Source organism: Ranitomeya variabilis, chromosome 8 (genome assembly GCF_051348905.1).
Source record: "Ranitomeya variabilis isolate aRanVar5 chromosome 8, aRanVar5.hap1, whole genome shotgun sequence".
In the NCBI taxonomy this organism is placed as follows: domain Eukaryota; kingdom Metazoa; phylum Chordata; class Amphibia; order Anura; family Dendrobatidae; genus Ranitomeya; species Ranitomeya variabilis.
Genome location: NC_135239.1, coordinates 206,372,342 through 206,392,136, shown reverse-complemented (window position 1 = coordinate 206,392,136; position 19,795 = coordinate 206,372,342). Strand labels below are relative to the sequence as shown.

Below are 19,795 nucleotides of genomic sequence, written 5' to 3'. Positions count from 1 at the left end.
GGACAGATTGGAGAGGGGAGAGTTTGGTAAGAGGGAGGCCGATTAGTAGAGAGTTACAATAGTCCAGACGAGAATGAATAAGTGAGACAGTAAGAGTTTTTGCAGAGTCGAAAGTAAGAAAAGGGCGAATTCTAGAAATGTTTTTGAGATGCAGATAAGAAGCGCGAGCCAGTGATCGGATGTGGGGGGTGAATGAAAGCTCAGAATGAAGAATGACCCCAAGGCAGCGGGCATGTTGCTTTGGAGTAATGGTGGAACCGCACACGGAGATGGCAATGTCAGGCAAAGGTAGGTTAGTAGAGGGAGAGAACACGAGATCTGTGGTTGGGGCCTGCTCTCTTGGGTTGAGTAGGGACTGGAAAGTGTCAAAGAGACGTTTAGGGTGATGGGAAATCTTCATCAAATCTTCAAATCAATCAAGACATTGTGGACAATTGTAGCTTCAGCTTTGTGGGAACAGTTTGGGGAAGACCCTTCTCTGTTCCGCATGAATAAAGGGGCAAAAAATCCCACAGACGCCTCAAAAATCTTGTAGAAATCCTTCCCAGAAGAGCGGAGCCATTATATCCGCAGAGGAGCGACTCCATATTTTATGGATGTAGGATGGGAGGTCAAAAAATCTGATGGTGGGATGTAGGGGGCAGAATGAGTCCACGTATGTTATAATATTAGATCAGATACATTGCTGGGCTTTGGAGTTCAATGGGGACTGAATAAGTAAGGCAGTAGCTTCTCCTCCTCCACATTTCATTGAAGGATATACACTGCTCAAAAAAATAAAGGGAACACTTAAAACAACAGAATATAATTCCAAGTAAGTCAAACTTCTGTGAAATCAAACTGTCCACTTAGGAAGCAACACTGATTGACAATCAATTTCACATGCTGTTGTGCAAATGGAATAGACAACAGATGGAAATTATTGGCAATTATCAAGACACCCTCAATAAAGGAGTGGTTCTGCAGGTGGGGACCACAGACCACATCTCAGTACCAATGCTTTCTGGCTGATGTTCTGATCACTTTTGAATGCTGGTTGTGCTTTCACACTCGTGGTAGCATGAGACGGACTCTACAACCCACACAAGTGGCTCAGGTAGTGCAGCTCATCCAGGATGGCACATCAATGCGAGCTGTGGCAAGAAGGTTTGCTGTGTCTGTCAGCGTAGTGTCCAGAGGCTGGAGGCACTACCAGGAGACAGGCCAGTACACCAGGAGATGTGGAGGGGGCTGTAGGAGGGCAACAACACAGCAGCAGGACCACTACCTCAGCCTTTGTGCAAGGAGGAACAGGAGGAGCACTGCCAGAGCCCTGCAAAATGACCTCCAGCAGGCCACAAATGTACATGTGTCTGCACAATTGGTTAGAAACCAACTCCATGAGGATGGTCTGAGTGCCCGACGTCCACAGATGGGGGTTGTGCTCACAGCCCAACACCGTGCAGGACGCTTGGCATTTGCCACAGAACACCAGGATTGGCAAATTTGCCACTGGGGCCCTGTGCTCTTCACAGATCAAAGCAGGTTCACAATGAGCACATGTGACAGACGTGACAGAGTCTGGAGACGCCGTGGAGAGCGATCTGCTGCCTGCAACATCCTTCAGCATGACCAGTTTGGCAGTGGGTCAGTAATGGTGTGGGGTGGCATTTCTTTGGAGGGCCGCACAGCCCTCCATGTGCTCGGCAGAGGTAGCCTGACTGCCATTAGGTACCGAGATGAGATCCTCGGACCCCTTGTGAGACCATATGCTGCTGCGGTTGGCCCTGGGTTCCTCCTAATGCAGGACAATGCCAGACCTCATGTGGCTGGAGTGTGTCAGCAGTTCCTGCAAGATGAAGGCATTGAAGCTATGGACTGGCCCGCCCGTTCCCCAGACCTGAATCCGATTGAACACATCTGGGACATCATGTCTCGCACCATCCTCCAACGTCACGTTGCACCACAGACTGTCCAGGAGTTGGCCGATGCTTTAGTCCAGGTCTGGGAGGAGATCCCTCAGGAGAGATCCGCCGCCTCATTAGCCTCATCAAAAGCATACCCATGCGTTGTAGGGAGGTCATACAGGCACGTGGAGGCCACACACACTACTGAGCATCATTTCCTTGTCTTGAGGCATTTCCACTGAAGTTGGATCAGCCTGTAATTTCATTTTCCACTTTGATTTTGAGCATCATTCCAACTCCAGACCTCCGTGGGATATTAGTTTTGTTTTACGTTGATAATTTTTAGGTTTTATTGTTCTCAACACATTCCACTATGTAATGAATAAAGATTTACAACTGGAATATTTCATTCAGTGATATCTAGAATGTGGGATTTTAGTGTTCCCTTTATTTTTTTGAGCAGTGTATGAGCATCATAGACGGCCCTTTCTGTTAGCGAGAGAGGAGAACTGCTAGAAAACCAGAGTTCTGCTCCGGCAGCTGTGCATATCCATGTATTTACTGGACGACATTCATTGGAATGACCACGTAATAGTAATAACACAGAAAATAATGAGGCGCGGCATTCAGTTTACCATTCACTTTAAATAAAATCTTTTTATTTCAGGCAGTAGTACAAACGGTGTAGATTTAGATACAGAGGCAAATACGAGGCCAGAAGTCCAGTATTCCTGTACTAGCCATAACCGATTACGTAAAGAGCAACTCCGGCCACAAGTTATATGTACAATCATTATACATGAAGGGAAATCATCAGAAAATCATGTATTTTTTAAATTTGCTTTATGGTGGAGGAGGTGAGCTGTGACATCTATTGTGAATGGTGGATCCTGTGTTATCTATTATATATAGAGGTGTCATCAGTCACTGTACAGGAGGAGGAGGTGAGCTGTGACATCACCTATTGTGAATGATGGATCCTGTTATCTACTGTATACAGAGGTGTTATCAGTCATTGTACAGGAGGAGGAGGGGAGCTGTGACATCACCTATTGTGAATGGTGGATCCTGTGTTATCTACTGTTTATAGAGGTGTTATCAGTCATTGTACAGGAGGAGGAGGTGAGCTGTGACATCACCTATTGTGAATGGTGGATCCTGTGTTATCTACTGTTTATAGAGGTGTTATCAGTCATTATACTGGAGGAGGAGGTGAGCTGTGACATCACCTATTGTTAATGGTGGATCCTGTGTTATCTATTGTATATAGAGGTGTTATCAGTCATTGTACAGGAGGAGGAGGTGAGCTGTGACATCACCTATTGTGAATGGTGGATCCTGTGTTATCTCCTGTATATAGAGGTGTTATCAGTCATTGTACAGGAGGAGGAGGAGGAGGTGAGCTGTGACATCACCTATTGTGAATGGTGGATCCTGTGTTATCTACTGTATATAGAGGTGTTATCAGTCATTGTACAGGGGGAGGAGGTGACCTGTGACATCACCTACTGTGAATGGTGGATCCTGTGCTATCTACTGTATATAGAGGTGTTATCAGTCATTGTGCAGGAGGAGGAGGTGAGCTGTGACATCACCTATTGTGAATGGTGCATCCTGTGTTATCTACTGTATATAGAGGTGTTATCAGTCATTGTACAGGAGGAGGAGGTGAGCTGTGATATCACCTATTGTGAATGGTGGATCCTGTGTTATCTACTGTATATAGAGGTGTTATCAGTCATTGTACAGGGGGAGGAGGTGAGCTGTGACATCACCTATTGTGAATGGTGGATCCTGTGTTATCTCCTGTATATAGAGGTGTTATCAGTCATTGTACAGGGGGAGGAGGTGACCTGTGACATCACCTACTGTGAATGGTGGATCCTGTGCTATCTACTGTATATAGAGGTGTTATCAGTCATTGTGCAGGAGGAGGAGGTGAGCTGTGATATCACCTATTGTGAATGGTGGATCCTGTGTTATCTACTGTATATAGAGGGGCTATCAGTCATTGTTCAGGAGGAGGAGGTGAGCTGTGACATCACCTACACTGTGTTCCAAATTATTATGCAAATTGGATTTAGGTGTCATGAAGATTTAATTGTTTTGGTTTTCAAATAAACTCGTGGATGGTATTGTGTCTCAGGGCTCAATGGATCACTGAAATCAATCTTAAACACATGTGATAATTGGTTTTCCAGGTGATTCTAATGAAAGGAAAACTACTTAAAAATGATGTTCCACATTATTAAGCAGGTCACAGTTTTCAAGTAACATGGGAAAGAAAAAGGATCTTTCTGCTGCTGAAAAGCATCAAATAGTGCAATGCCTTGGTGAAGGGATGAAAACATTAGAAATTTTCCAAAAACATAAGCGTGATCATCGTACTGTTAAGAGATTTGTGGCTGTATCTGAGCACAAATGTGTTTGTGCTGATAAAGGCATAATGAGGAAGATTTCTGCCAGGCAAGTTCATCGGATCAAGAGAGCAGCTGCTAAAAAGCCATTACAAAGCAGCAAACAGATATTTGAAGCTGCTGGTGCCTCTGGAGTCCCTCGAACCTCAAGGTGTAGGCTCCTTCAAAGGCTTGCTGTGGTGCATAAACCTACTATTCGGCCACCCCTAAACAGTGTTCACAAGCAGAAACGGTTGCAGTGGGCCCAGACATACATGAAGACTAATTTCCAAACAGTCTTGTTTACTGATAAGTGTTGAGCAACCCTGGATGGTCCAGATGGATGCAGTAGTGGATGGTCGGTGGATGGCCACCATGTTCCAACAAGGCTGCAACGTCAGCGAGGAGGTGGAGGAGTCATGTTTTGGGCCAGAATCATGGGAAACAGCTGGTAGGGCCCTTTAAGGTTCCTGAAGGTGTGAAAATGACCTCTGCAAAGTATATAGAGTTTCTGACTGACAACTTTCTTCCATAGTATAAAAAGCAGAAATGTGCCTTCAGGAGCAAAATCATCTTCATGCTGACAATGCCCCATCTCATGCTGCAAAGAATCCCTCTGAGTCATTGGCTGCTATGGGCATAAAAGGAGATAAACTCATGGTGTGGCCACCATCTTCCCCTGACCTCAACCCTATAGAGACCCTTTGGAGTATCATCAAGCAGAAGATCTATGAGGGTGGGAGGCCGTTCACATCAAAACAGCAGCTCTGGGAGGCGATTCTGACTTCATGCAAAGAAATACAAGCAGAAACTCTCCAAAAACTCACAAGTTCAATGGATGCAAGAATTGTGAAGGTGACATCAAAGAAGGCTCCTATGTTAACATGTAACTTGGCCTGTTGGGATGTTTTGGCGTTAAATGGCTTTTTTGTTCAGTGAATGTGACCTCCTAATGCTGCAAATTCCACAAATGAGCATTTTCAGTTCTTTAAAACATATCAAATGTTTAGAAATTCTACTGTGCCTAATAATTTGGAACAGTGCATTGTGGGTTTTTATTCATTTTGGAGATTATACTGTTATCATTGGGAGGTTTCTTCAATAAAATTCGATGTATAATCTAACGGGTGATGACTTTTATTAGACTGACTGACATTTGAACCGACCATTTAGGAAAATCTGATAAAAATGTAATTTGCATAATAATTTGGAACATAGTGTATTGTGAATGCTAGTGAATGTTGACAAATCATTGTACAGAACAAAAAAGTGTTATTCTAGTGAAACTTGCAAGATATCTGACATTTGTTTGCTAGTGTTATTTTCTGATTTTAAATTCCCTTTTGGTATTGACATCTAAATAATAATTTTCCAGTATTTCTGAAAATGTCAAATGTATCAAATAAAACCGCCATATAATGCATAAATAATATCTTTATTAAGTGTCCAAATAATACTACGGTAACTGCTGTAGCTCCTGTAATACTCCTCTCTTTGGTTACTAATACACGTAGCGCCATTTTTTACACGGCTGGAGTTGCTCTTTAAATGTGAATATAAAATGTAATGTGATTAAATGTAGCCTGGAATTACTTGGAATTTACTGGCGGTGGAATATTGGGTGTTTTGGTTTAGATGTGAGCGGTTATAGTGGTTTTATCAGCTACAAATCACTAAAACTCTCTGCTGCACACTGCGGATATTTTCTGACTTTAGTGGAGTTAGGCTGTAACTTTAGCAGCAAATGACACGAGCGATACCAGCACAGATACCTGGTGGATAATGGGGTAAAAAAAAAATACAAAAAGAAAAACCTACGGATAATAAAAAATAGTAAGCGATTTATAATAATCTGCAACGCTAATGCAAGCAATATGCTTGTCTGGAGGTCATCATAGCACCATATTACAGTCCCTGAATTCTTTTTTTTTTTTTAATTGTGGTTTACAACCATTTTCTTATATAATGCATTTATATAGTATATATTGTATATTTACATACAGACATGCGATCGGCAGGTTGTAGGGATTCCTGTGTGTAGATACAAGCACCCCTGACTGCTTGATAAATTAATGGAAATGTATCTAGAATGCTGGTGATTAGTATAAGCCTAGGGGGTGTCACTGGTTTCCAGTTAGTCACAAGAGAAATGACTGGTTTTACAAAGTGGTTTTTAGAATAATCTGATTGATAAGGCGGGAAGATGAGACGGTAATGGCTCGGGAATCGCCCTATGAGCTTAACAGATATTTAAGTCAGACTGGTTGCTATGGAGACACTGCCTAAGAGCAGCACAGCTGTCAGGCAGAAAGTCCTTAGCAACCAGTCTGAGCTTACTGAAGCCTACAACTCAAGACCGAAGTCATAAGGCTGTCGTTCAGCAAGTCCCTAGTAACTAGACTGAGCCTACTCAAGTCTACTACTCAACGGCAAGTTGTCTCTAAGATGTGGTTAAGTTAGGCTTCAGCAAATCCATAGCAACTAGACTGAGCTTTCTTAAGTCTTCAACTCAAGGGCAAGTTGTCACTAAATTGAGATTATATATTAGGTTGTCTGTCAGAAATTTCTTAGCAACTAGACTGAGCTTACTCAAATTTAGAAATCATGGCCAGGTGGTCTCTAAAATGAGATTGTCAATCAGCAAATCCTTAGCAACCAGACTGAGCTTAAACAAGTCTAAAACTCAAGGTCCAAGTTGCCTCTAAGCTGTGGCTATATACTAGGTTACCCTTCAGCAAGTCCCTAGCAACTAGACTGAGCTTACTCAAGTCTACAACTCAAGGACAAGTTGTCACTAAATTGAGATTATATGTTATGTTGTCCGTCAGGAAGTTCTTAATAACTAGACTGAGTTTACTAAAATTTAGAAATCAAGACCAAGTTGTCTCTAAAATTAGGTTATATATTAGATTGTCAATCAGCAAGTCCTTAGCAACCAGTCTGAACTTATTCAAGTCTACAACTCAAGGCTAAGATGTCTCTAAGCTGAGGTCACATATTAGGTTTGCCATTAGCAAGTCCTTATGAACTAGACTGAGCTTACTGAAGTAAACTTGGTCTTGAGTTGTAAACTTGAGTAAGGTCAGACTAGTTGCTAAGAAATTGCTGGTGGCAAGCCTAGCCTTAGCTTAGAGACAGCTGGACTTTAAGCTGAGGTTACATATTAGGTTGCTCCTCAGAATGTCCCTAGCAACCAGTCTGAGTATACTCAAGCTTACAACTGAAAGACCAAGTTGTCATGGAGCTGAGGTTATTAGGTTTTCATTCAGCAAGTCCCTAGCAACTAGACTGAGCTTACTTAAGTGTACAGCTCAAGGGCAAGTTGTCATTAATTTGAGATATCAGGTTGTCTGTTGGGAAGTTCTTAGCAACAAGACTGAGCTTACTCAAGTTTACAAATCAAGGCCAATTTGTCTCTAAACTGGGATTATGTATTAGATTGGCAATTAGCAAATCCTTAGCAACTAGACTGAGCTTACTCAAGTCTACAACTCCAGGCCAAGTTGTCCCTTAGCTGAGGTTACATATTAGGTTTGCCATCAACAAGTCTTTAGCAACTAGACTGAGCTTACCGATGTCAACTTGACCTTGAGTCGTAAACTCAGACTAGTTGCTAAGAACTTGTTGATGGCAAACCTAATATCTGTCCTTAGCTTACTGTAGACTCTAAGCTGAGGTTACATATTAGATTGCCTGTCAGCATGTCCCTAGCAACCGGCTTGAGCCTAATCAAGTCTTCAACTCAAGGCCAACGCCTCTTTAAGCTGAGGTTAGCCATCAGCAAGCCCTTGGCAACTAGTCTGAGCTTACTAAAGTCGACAACTCAAGACTATGTGGTAACTGAAGCAAGGGTACAGAAGGGGCTACAAGGCTTGGGATTACCCTAGCTTTGCCGTTTCGTAGGTCTTTCAACCATATTAATCAGATTTTTCTTTAATCATTCTCTAATGTATCTTACAACCTGTATAAAGTTGTTTTCTTTATTTTTTTATTTTTTAGAAATCTCCCTTTGTGGCAGAAACATAGTATAAAATATAGCACCAATCTCTGCTACGAAAAAAAAAGTTCTATGCACCGTGTAGTAAGAGATACAGAAATCATCATTATATTCACAATAACAAATACAAATATTTCCCAGATGTGAGGACAGAGGAACACAATTTGGACCCTGTAACTTGCAAAGTTTTCCTTTTTCCTTTCAAACTTTGTGAATCTTATAAAAATATTATAATATACATCTATTTTTCTACAGCTGCGCGATGTCTTAACTTCCATCTTCTTGTGGTTTATCTGCAAATTGAAACAAAAAAAAATTATTACATACAGTTGTGTAAAGCGAATGGCCATGCACAAGATTGACGGCCCATCAAGTCTAGTCTGGATCTGCGCCATCCCTTTTGAGACTATTCCGATGGGAGTTCCTGTATTCTATGACTTCTGAGCCTACATCATCTCAAAGGACTGAAATGTTTAGTCCTCTTAGACCGAGCTTACAAATAAGCCGACTTCTCCAGCGACCGTACTCAGAATTAAGCAGAGGTTGACCATGCGCTCTTCACTCCATTCATTGTCTATGGAGCCCTGCTATTGGCATCGGTGGCAACAATCCTCCCGCGACCAGTAAGTTATCCCTCTTCCTATTAATAGGGAATAATTTATAATCTTGGTACAAACCTTTAAATATCTAAAATGCTGTTAGAAATTGAAATAGACCTAAAAAAAATTCCTTATCTAAATCTGGCAAATTTTGGCTATTTTTGGGGGGGCACCGGGATGATACGATAAATGAAAAGGTGTTTTGACATTATAAATCCCATGAAAGCTTATAGATGTGATACCAACCTTCTTTTCTGTGCACACATTGTAGCTCACATTCGTCCTTCTCGTCAAAACGGTTGGGATTACCGCCGCAGCCGCTGTACACAAACGGCCGACATCCTCTCACCCGCTGATTATAATACCATTTTAATGTGTATTTGGTGCATTCGCCTTCCAGCATTGGGAGACTGCACACATCTGAAAGCAAAATGAGACTGAGGTCTAAACTAAAAGAACCTCCAAGTAATCTATGGTATCAAAATAATGAAATAATGATATAACCTATAGAAATAATATAATAATTAATATAATACGGATAGTTGTCTATGGCACTAGCATAGTAATAATAGTATATAGGGGTAGCATAATAGGCTATAGTAGCAGTATAATAGTATAACATAGAAGTAGCCTAGAATTTTAGCATAAAGATAGTATAAAAAAGGAGCATCAGTCTATAGTGGTCATAAAATAATAATAATAATAATATATAACTGCAGTATTATAGGCTATAGTAGTAGTATAATAATAGTATACAACAGTAATATTATAGTCTATAATAATAGTATAAAACGGTAGCACCATAGTGTATAGTAGTATAATAATAGTGTATAACGGTAGTATTATAGTATATAGTAGTAATATAATAATAGTGTATAATGGTAGTATTGTAGTCTATAATGGTATAATAATAGTATATAACGGTAGTATTATAGTGTATAGTAGCAGTATAATAATAGTATACAACGGTATTATTATAGTGTTTAGTAGTAATATAATAATAGTGTATAATGGTAGTATTGTAGTCTATAATGGTATAATAATAGTATATAACGGTAGTATTATAGTGTAGAGTAGCAGTATAATAATAGTATACAATGGTAGTATTATAGTGTATAGTAGTAATATAATAATAGTGTATAATGGTAGTATTATAGTGTATAGTAGTAATATAATAATAGTGTATAATGGTAGTATTGTAGTCTATAATGGTATAATAATAGTATATAACGGTAGTATTATAGTGTATAGTAGTAATATAATAATAGTGTATAATGGTAGTATTATAGTGTATAGTAGTAATATAATAATAGTGTATAATGGTAGTATTGTAGTCTATAATGGTATAATAATAGTATATAACGGTAGTATTATAGTGTAGAGTAGCAGTATAATAATAGTATACAATGGTAGTATTATAGTGTATAGTAGTAATATAATAATAGTATATAACGGTAGTATTGTAGTCTATAATGGTATAATAATAGTATATAATGGTAGTATTATAGTCTAAGATGGTAGTATAATAATAGTATATAACATTAGTATTATAGTCCATAGTACTATAATAATTGTATATAACGGTAGTATTATAGTCTAAGGTGGTAGTATAATATTAATATATAACATTAGTATTATATTAACCACTGACATATGCTTTAAGAGACAGAATAAAAGTTATATTTTATCTCTATGAGAAGTTTCTGGTGCCTCGGATACATTGAAATTTGGTGGTATTATAGGCTATAGTAGTAGTATAACAATAGTATATAACGTTAGTATTATAGTGTATAGTAGTAGTACGATAATAGTATATAACGGTAGTATTATGGTCTATAATAGTAGCATAATAATAGTATATAACGGTAGTATTATAGTGTATAGTAGTAGTACAATAATAGTATATAACGGTAGTATTATAGTGTATAGTAGTAGTACAATAATAGTATATAACGGTAGTATTATAGTGTATAGTAGTAGTACAATAATAGTATATAACGGTAGTATTATAGTGTATAGTAGTAGTACAATAATAGTATATAACGGTAGTATTATAGTGTATAGTAGTAGTACAATAATAGTATATAACGGTAGTATTATAGTGTATAGTAGTAGTATAACGATTGTATATAACATTAGTAATATAGTCTCTAGTAGTAGTATAATAAAAGTTTATAACGGTACGATTATAATCTATAGTAGTAGTAGTAATACAGTATAGTAGCAGTACATTAATGGCAGTATAATACATCGTGGGCTATAACTACCATGATTTTCAGCGTCCCTCTTGTTTCGCAGACTGGCCTCAGATGCTGTTGGGATTGTCATGTCTATAAAGGAAACATATTCCAAATACATACTGTGGGGTCAGTTTTCCTTTTCTTGTATTACACAGATGATTAAAGGGTTTGCGTAGTATAATATGGCTGTCTGTCTATAAAAACAGCTCCGCCCCTGTCCACAGGCTGTGTCTGGTATTGCAGCTAAGCTACATTGAAGTGAATGGGACAGAGCTGCAATACCAGACACAGCCTGTGCACAGGAGTGGCGCTGATTGTGTATAGTTGTCCTGGCAGCAGCACACCGGCCAGGCAGGCCACCGACTATCATACTGACCATCTGCCAGGATAGTGCTCTCTGTCCCGTCTTCGTCCATGGCTTCCTTGTAATCGTCCACGGTGTATATATGCTCATAGTCCGGATCATTGGTGTTCACCACCACCCTCAGCTCACGTCCTGGAGAAATCACGGAGAACAGATGTTACAAGAAGAATAGAAATGTCTGGATTTCATATGGGAGGATCCTTAAAATGTCAACCTGAAGCAGAAAAAAAGCAAAAAGCGAAGCCAGACATAAAAGAAGCAGCGAGCTGTTTGCGCCATTTCACGGCGTGCACCATTTATTATATGTTTAGGCATTTTCTGCTCCTTGTCTGACAATAGGGCAAGGTTTAATGGATAGAGGGCATGGCCCGATTGCAACGACAATTTTCTGCCATCAAGTAAGACAATTTTATTTGTATTGATTTTTATTTTTATTGTCTTTTTTTGACAGAGGGACTTTACGTCAAATTCATCAAAATGGTGCACGGATTTGAATTTGGCGCAAAATAAAATGCTTAAAAAATGGTTTAGAGTAAAATGTTCCAGAATCCTCCAAAAAAATATGAAATGTTGCATATTAGTCTTCAGCTGCACAATATATATATATATATATATATATATATATATATATATATATATATATATATATATATATATATATATATATATGTATATTCCACAGATTTTATGATCCACCGGAGTAGCAGCGCAAAAATTTAGCAACATTTCTAAAAATGACGAATTATCTGAAAATATGTTGAAAAGCAAACCACTTACCCCTACCTCCCCCCACACCGTCAACATTCTTGAGCAAACCTTAAAAAATGTGCAGGACTGAAAAATGTATCTAAAAGTTATGCAAAAGCTATAATGAAGTTGGCACAAAATAAAAATGCCTAAAAAATAGGTGCAAAAAAATTGACCAGAATTGGTCAGACCTTAGACTAGACAGTGCGAACCAGTATGAGAAAGCTGGCGCGTTTTGAGACTGTCTATCACAGGTTTGCCTTGTTTAGTAAATTGTATTGCTGCATATGCCCCAATGTCTGCAGATTATATTGCTTGTGATCTATTGTAAGTACTGAATTTGGCTAAAGAGACATCAATGTCTACTTATTAAAGAGAATCTGTCACTTGCTAAAAAAATGAACAAAATATCGTGTAAAAATCCCTGAGATCCCCTGAATCTGCCGCTCTTTTCCATTTTGCTCTGTGTTGCTCCATTGCAGAGATATTGACATTTGTTGCTTTTGGAGCGGAGTATGTGAAATCTCTGCTTGGGCATTTCTTCAGAGTTTTCTCTGGGGACGTGCGCTACCACCCCTCCCTTCTAAATGTTGACAATCACAGCTCTGAGGAAGGGGTGAAAGCACACGCCCCCAGAGAAGACTCTGAAGAAATGCCCAAGCAGAGATTTCACATACTGTGCTCCAAAAGAAATAAATGTGAATATCTCTGCAATGGAGCAGCATAGCACAAAATAGAAAAGAGCAGCAGAATCAGGGGAGGGCAGGCATTTTTTTACAAGGTGTTTAACTCAATTTTTTAACAAATGACAAGTCCTCTTTAAATGTGAAGCATGAATTGACCAAAAAAAAACAAACACCGGAAGTCTATAACAGTCTTAGAAACATTGAACCTATTGATTAAAATGTACTAAGCATGTGCAAAAAGCATTTTCTTTGAGCTTATGCTCAAGGAAAATTGGAAAGATATTAAGAAGATGGCACTATGGTAGCAAAAACCTTGGACGGTAGTGAGACCATTGCCTGCAAGCCTCCATAAATGAACTAGGTGTCTTCCATGAAAAGTTTGCTCCAAAGCATTAAAAGATGAAATAACACAATCAGAAGGGATTTAGTAAGTAAATCTCCCAGTAATGTCAGTAATGTGAGACACAAATCGGAGACATGTGTTAGTTACAACAATGGCGATAACATCTATACGCAGCAGACATGACATGCAGAAGATCACTTTGGTCATGGTCCTGTTTGTCTTCTTGCTTCTTGATGTCTTTTTCATTAAAGGAAGACCACAACGAAAGCAATAACACAAGATGAGGAGCAAAGAATGAGAATCATTATACTTATCCCTGCAAGGCGCCCTATGCAATTGACCACCATGGAAAAAGCCCTCTGCAACTGACCACCATGGAAAAAGCCCTCTGGAACTTGATCACCATAGAAAAAGCTCTCTGGAACTGTCCACCATAGAACAAGCTCTCTGGATCTGACCACCATAGAAAAAGCTCTCTAGAACTGACCACCATGAAAAAAGTCCTCTGGAACTGACCATCATAGAACAAACCCTCTGGAACTGACCACCATAAAACAAGCTCTCTTGAACTGACCACGATAGAACAAGCTCTCTGGAACTGACCACCATGGAACAAGCCGTATGGAACTGACCACCATGGAACAAGCCCTCTGGAGCTGTCCACCATAGAACAAGCTCTCTGGATCTGACCACCATAGAGCAAGCCCTCTGCAGCTGATCACCATAGAACAAGCTCTCTGGATCTGACCACTATAGAACAAGCCCTCTGCAGCTGATCACCATATAACAAGCTCTCTGCAACTGTCCACCATAGAACAAGCCCTCTGGAACTGTCCACCATAGAACAAGCTCTCTGGATCTGATCACCATAGAACAAGCTCTCTGCAACTGACCACCATAGAACAAGCCCTCTGGAACTGTCCACCATAGAACAAGCCCTCTGCAACTGACCACTATAGAACAAGCCCTCTGCAACTGATCACCATAGAACAAGCTCTCTGGATCTGATCACCATAGAACAAGCTCTCTGGATCTGATCACCATAGAACAAGCTCTCTGGATCTGACCACCATAGAACAAGCCCTCTGGAACTGTCCACCATAGAACAAGCTCTCTGCAACTGATCACCATAGAACAAGACAGAGTAGTTATTAGGGACACAGTCCAACCTCACTGTACAGCTGGTGTGATCCATAGGAAAGTTCAATTGGTCGGTAAACGCCAGGAACTTTTCTTCTAAACTGCTGCCACTGAGTTGTTCATCCTACGAAAAGGTTTCTGTTCATTTTACTCTTACAGCCTGGCAGACCTAACAAAATCCATTTTTACTTCTCTCACACTGTATGAAAATCTGAGTGATCCAATGGGACTGTCCAGATCTGGGCACCTGTTATCAGCCTCAGGATTCAGCCCCCTAGATGACCCACAATGAGCGGTCTTGACCTATCACTGAAGGCCAGTGCATGTGCATTTTACACTAACCGTACCATGTGTACGTGCCAGGCGGCTGTCATGGAATTAAGAAGACATTTAGAAACCTGGTGGCAGCCATTTAGAAGATTTCATCTTAAGTTCTATAGAAAGTTTCTCTAAGTTGACCAAGTTTTTGTTTAATAATCGAAAAACTTTCCAGTTGATCACTGGCCGTCCTGTTGGCCTTAGGCTATGTGCAGACAAAGCTTTATGAGATGTTTAAGACACATGAGTTTTTCACATGGAAACAGCTTCAGGAAACACTTATTTTTTGGGGAGTTATGGAAGAATTTTTGCCCGGATGCGTTATTTGTATTGTTTTGATGTTACCAGTCGCAGGACAAAAGCCAGGTCTGTCTTCCTTCTTCTATGGCTGCCCTCCTTTGCAGCAGTCTAGGGTTTTCCAGACAACTGGCAAACTCCTGCGACATCATCACCCTAGGCCTATTAAAGCCAGTTTTGGCTGATTCTAAGGGTGCTTGGGTATTAAGTAGCATTAGCCACAGGCGCTTCAAGTCTATCAGAAATTACCTGCAACTTCATTTGGCTCAGCTGCATTCAGGTGTTTGTCATCTCTTCAGCTTCTCCTGATTTCCATGTTACAACCTGCATTATTTCAATGTTCAGCTCTGTTTTCTACATTTACATTATTTCATTCCTGCTATTAGCTATTGCACTGCTGGAAGATACCAGATTGCATTTATTTATCTGTTACATCTCTGCTATTAACCATTTATATTTTGCATTGAAGTATTGCTCTGGTGATCTCCACTACAACATGTATTTTTTCAATGTGTTTATCTCTGCTATTAACCATTACCCTGCCGGAAGATACCAGACTGCATTTACTTTTCTGCTACATCACTGCTATTAACCACTGCCCTGCTGGAAGATACCAGACTGCATTTACTTATCTGTTACATCGCTGCTATTAACCATTGCGCTGCCTGAAGATGCCAGACTGCACTTACTTCTCAGTTACATTACTGCTATTAACTATTGTCCTGCTGTAAGCTACTAGACTGCATTTACTTATATGTTATATTGCTGCTATCAAACTGCTAGAAGAAACCAGACTGAACTTACTTTTCTGTTACATTGCTGCTCTTAACCATTGCCCTGCTGGACGATACCAGACCATATTTATTTCTCAGTTTTTTCTGTGTTTAACCATTGCCCTACCAGAAGATACCATAATTGCTTCTCTGCTTTTTTCCTAAACTGCTACTATTCCTCTGTGAATCCACACACCTGGCTCTGCTTTATCCTTACTATCCTGCATTCCCTGCTGTCCCGGTTATCTCTTATCCACACCTCATTTGTCTAGACCCGCTCTGTTGCACCCTCACTCCTCTGGTCAATGTTGCTTGCCTAGATCTACGGCTTAGGAAATCCACCTCACCTGGTGAGCCCGTAACATTTCATTGGCCGGTGCCTAGATTGGAGAGGTTTCCTTTAGGATCTGCTTGAAAGAAATGACCTGCAATTTTTCCACCACTTTTCTTTTTTCTAAACTTCTTCAGGAATAAGAAAAAAACTCAAGAAACTCCTCGTATGAATTCCAAGAAATTAATTGAAAAAGTTTCCCAAGAGTTTCTGGAGTGTATTTTTGATGTGGGATTTGAAAAGGATCCCCTATAAAAACAAACAAACCTCCTATAAAACTTAGTGTGAACATAGCCTTAGACTTTACCAGTTGAGGGACTTTGAGATATTTAATTGGTATATTCATGTTCCTCTGGGACGCAATATAGAAGGGACATAGGGGAAGGCTGGCAAGGGGCAACATTCCCCCAGGTCACAAGCTGAGGTTTGGCAATGGCAGTATGGTGGAAGGTCTATCCTCAATACTGGCAAGACATTGCCCAATCTGTACTGCATCTGGTTCTCCTTCCATGTGCCCAGAGTGTGAAACCTTTGCCGGCCGGCCCCTGATAGCATGCCGAGTATTGCAAGGAAGCACAGAGGAAGCAACACCGGATTATTAGTGAAGCGGAACAGACTTATGGACAGAAATTGCTGCCGCAGCGCACGTCCTGGCGGTGCCAACTCACCCTCGTCTTCAGCAATGTGAGTGAACTTTAGGGCTGGGACTGGGACAAGACGGGGGTTAGATGGATACGGTGGGGGAGATGGATAGTTGGAAACAGAACCTGGGAGGTGCAAGGACATAACAACAGATTTTAGATGTTCCGGGCACGTTAATACAGTCACGGAGAGAGATAATCACATGCCGTGTGCAAGGCAAGAGTCACGGATACAAATACATCATTTATAGGGTTAAAGAGCAACTGAAACCAGTAACAGCAGCTGCATTAGTGCAAAATATATTGTTGGGGCCTGAGCTGCAATACCAGGTGTCGCCATGGACAGGGGTGGCGCTGTCTCTGTAAAAAAAAAAAAATACCGTACACCCTATTTCTAATCCTGGGGTACCCCACTGACGTGCATTGCAGTAATGCAGCTGATATTAGCTTTATTTTATTTGCACACCAGTTGTCCTTTACATTTAGTATATAATAGCAGAGGCGCATGCATGTTCATAGTGGGGCAAATATTGCTAAATGTACTGGCACCAAAAAAAGCTCAACCGCCATACCCACCCGCTCTGCCTGTGGTTAATGCTGCCGGCCCCCCAAGCAGGTTACTTTATTATTAATTAGTATTTAGTAATATTTGCCACCTGAAAATGCATGTGATACATATACTGTACATATATACATTATAGGGGTATATAGAGGATACCATGTAGTGGGTACATAACGAATCTGTGAGACATTAGTAATACATGGATGGGGAGAGGTGACAAGGAGAAGGATACATGATGTCACCCGCGCTGGTGTCACCCGCCTCTCATCCATTCTTGTAGGGTCACATTACGGACAGGTGAGGGGTTAATAGGGTACCACACACAAGACACACAAAGCTCACAGGCAGAACACACAGGCCTGGACGGGGTTAACGGCACGTAATATAGGAGCTCCGTCCATTATCCGTAATCCTTTATCGCCACGTGTTGTGGGAAAACACTGTTTCATTACCTACAGAATGTCGCCATTGTATCGGTCAGGCTCTCCCGACATGTCTGTTTTAATAAATACTTGCATTTCTCTTTTATTCCCTCTGTTATTCCTCCTGGAAATGTATGCCTAACTGAAAGGGGTTGTCCGTGACTTTAACATTGATGGCTTATCCTTAGGTTAGGTCATCAATGTCTGATCGACACCGGGCACTGCCACCGATCAGCTGTTCCTGGTGTCGGCGCGGCCGGGACTGCTCAGTACAGTTCCATTGACGGTATAGTGGCCGCGGCCGGTACTGCGCATCCGCCACCTATTCAATTCAGTAGCGGATATATGTGCAGTACCGCCCGCAGCCACTATACATCCGACGGAGCTGTGCTGTGCAGTTCCGGCTGACACCACCGATCAGACATTGATGACCTCTCCTAAGGACAAGAGTCCACAAGGATAACACTTCCCGTCATTTTTCAGCCGGGCACATTGGGGCAGTTTTATTTATTTGTATCTGGGCCTAGTTTATATATTAAAAAGAGAGCACACATTCACCCTCGTCCATGCAACCTCTGCGTTTACCAATGTTCTTTTCAGGAAGTGTTAACTGACCTCCGCAGGCTGCAAAAAAGACAAAAACAACAAGACGTCATTGAGACAACGCAATGTTACAGCATAGACTTAGCTCAGGACTATCATGGGATTGTGGGGTTTCTAAAAGCAAAACTATCATTGTCGGCCATGTCCCTCTGAACAGGGTAGATGTGTGTGTCACTCGGGTAGTCCTTCCTGGCAGTGATTGACAGCGGGAGCACAGAACCGCCGTGCTGCACCCTCATATAATAAGAAGCGGTGACATTGGTGACAGAGGAAGTAGCTGACTTCTCAGATTATCAGCAAACCAAAGTTTCAGTTTTCTTGTCCACCATGTGACACATACAGTCATGGCCGAAAGTGTTGGCAGCCTTGAAATTGTTCCAGAAAATAAAGGTTTTCTCCTAGAAAATGATTACAATTATATGTTTTGTTATACACATGGAGGAAAAAAAAGGCAAATTGTACATAGTTTCACACAAAACCCCCAAAAATGGGTTGGACAAAATTGTTGGCACCTTTCCAAAATTGTGGGTAAACAACTTTTTTTCACACATGTGATGCTCGTTCACACTCACCTGTGGCAAGTAACAGGTGCGAGCAATATGAAAATCACACCTGAAACCAGATAAAAAGAGGAGACATTGACTCAATCTTTGCATTGTGTGTCTGTGTGTGCCACACCAAGCATGGAGAACAGAAAGAGGAGAAGAGGACTGTCTGAGAACTTGAGAACCTAAATTGTTGAAATATATTAACAATCTCAAGGTTACAAGTCCATCTGCAGGTTCAGGGTGCATCAGTGTCAGCACAAACTATCCATCCACATTTGAATGAAATGAAACGTTATGGCAGGAGACCCAAGAGGACCCCACTGCTGACATAGAGGCATAAAAAAGCTTGACTGCAGTATACAAAAATGTATGTGAGTAAGCCAAAATCCTTCTGGGAAAGCGTCTTGTGGACAGAGGAGACCAAGATAGAGCTTTTTGGTGAATCACATCATTCTACGGTTTACTGAAAACGGAATGAGGCCTACAAAGAAAAGAACACAGCACCTACAGTCAAATATGGTGGAGGTTCAAAGAGGTTTGGGGATTATTTTCTGCTATTGGCACTGGGTGCCCTGACTGTGTGAGAGGCATTATGAAATCTGAAGATTACCAAAGGATTTTGGGTGGCAATGTAGCGCCCAGTGTCAGAAAGCTGGGTTTGGGTCCTAGGTCATGGGTCTTCCAGCAGAACAGTGACCCCAAAGATACTGAAAAAAGCCCCCAGAAATGGATGGAAACAAAGCGCTGGAGAGTTCTGAAGTGGCAGCAATTAGTCAACATCTAAATCCCATTGATCACCTGTGGAGAGATCTTACAATCGCTGTTGGGAGAAGACACCTTCACATATGAGAGATCTGGAGCAAAAGAAGAGTCATCCAAAATCCCAGCTGAGAGGTGGAAGA

General features: G+C 40.8%; 1 protein-coding gene across 6 annotated transcripts in view; it reads right to left on the bottom strand.

Annotated features, from left to right (window-relative positions):
* Positions 1-5,508: 5,508 nt before the first annotated feature.
* COL7A1 (collagen type VII alpha 1 chain) overlaps positions 5,509-19,795 on the bottom strand; it is a 150,485-nt gene continuing 136,198 nt past the window's right edge. For 3 of the 6 annotated variants that reach the window (XM_077276530.1, XM_077276528.1, XM_077276534.1), the window contains 6 exons: positions 18,301-18,366; positions 16,786-16,884; positions 11,495-11,614; positions 11,146-11,208; positions 9,125-9,298; positions 5,509-8,572 (listed from right to left, as the gene is read on the bottom strand). In XM_077276530.1, coding sequence (XP_077132645.1) covers positions 8,547-8,572; positions 9,125-9,298; positions 11,146-11,208; positions 11,495-11,614; positions 16,786-16,884; positions 18,301-18,366 — 548 coding nt within the window. In that variant the 3' untranslated portion in view covers positions 5,509-8,546. The remainder of the gene's footprint in view (positions 8,573-9,124; positions 9,299-11,145; positions 11,209-11,494; positions 11,615-16,785; positions 16,885-18,300; positions 18,367-19,795) is intronic. The other 3 variants (XM_077276531.1, XM_077276532.1, XM_077276533.1) reach the window with 3 other exon arrangements.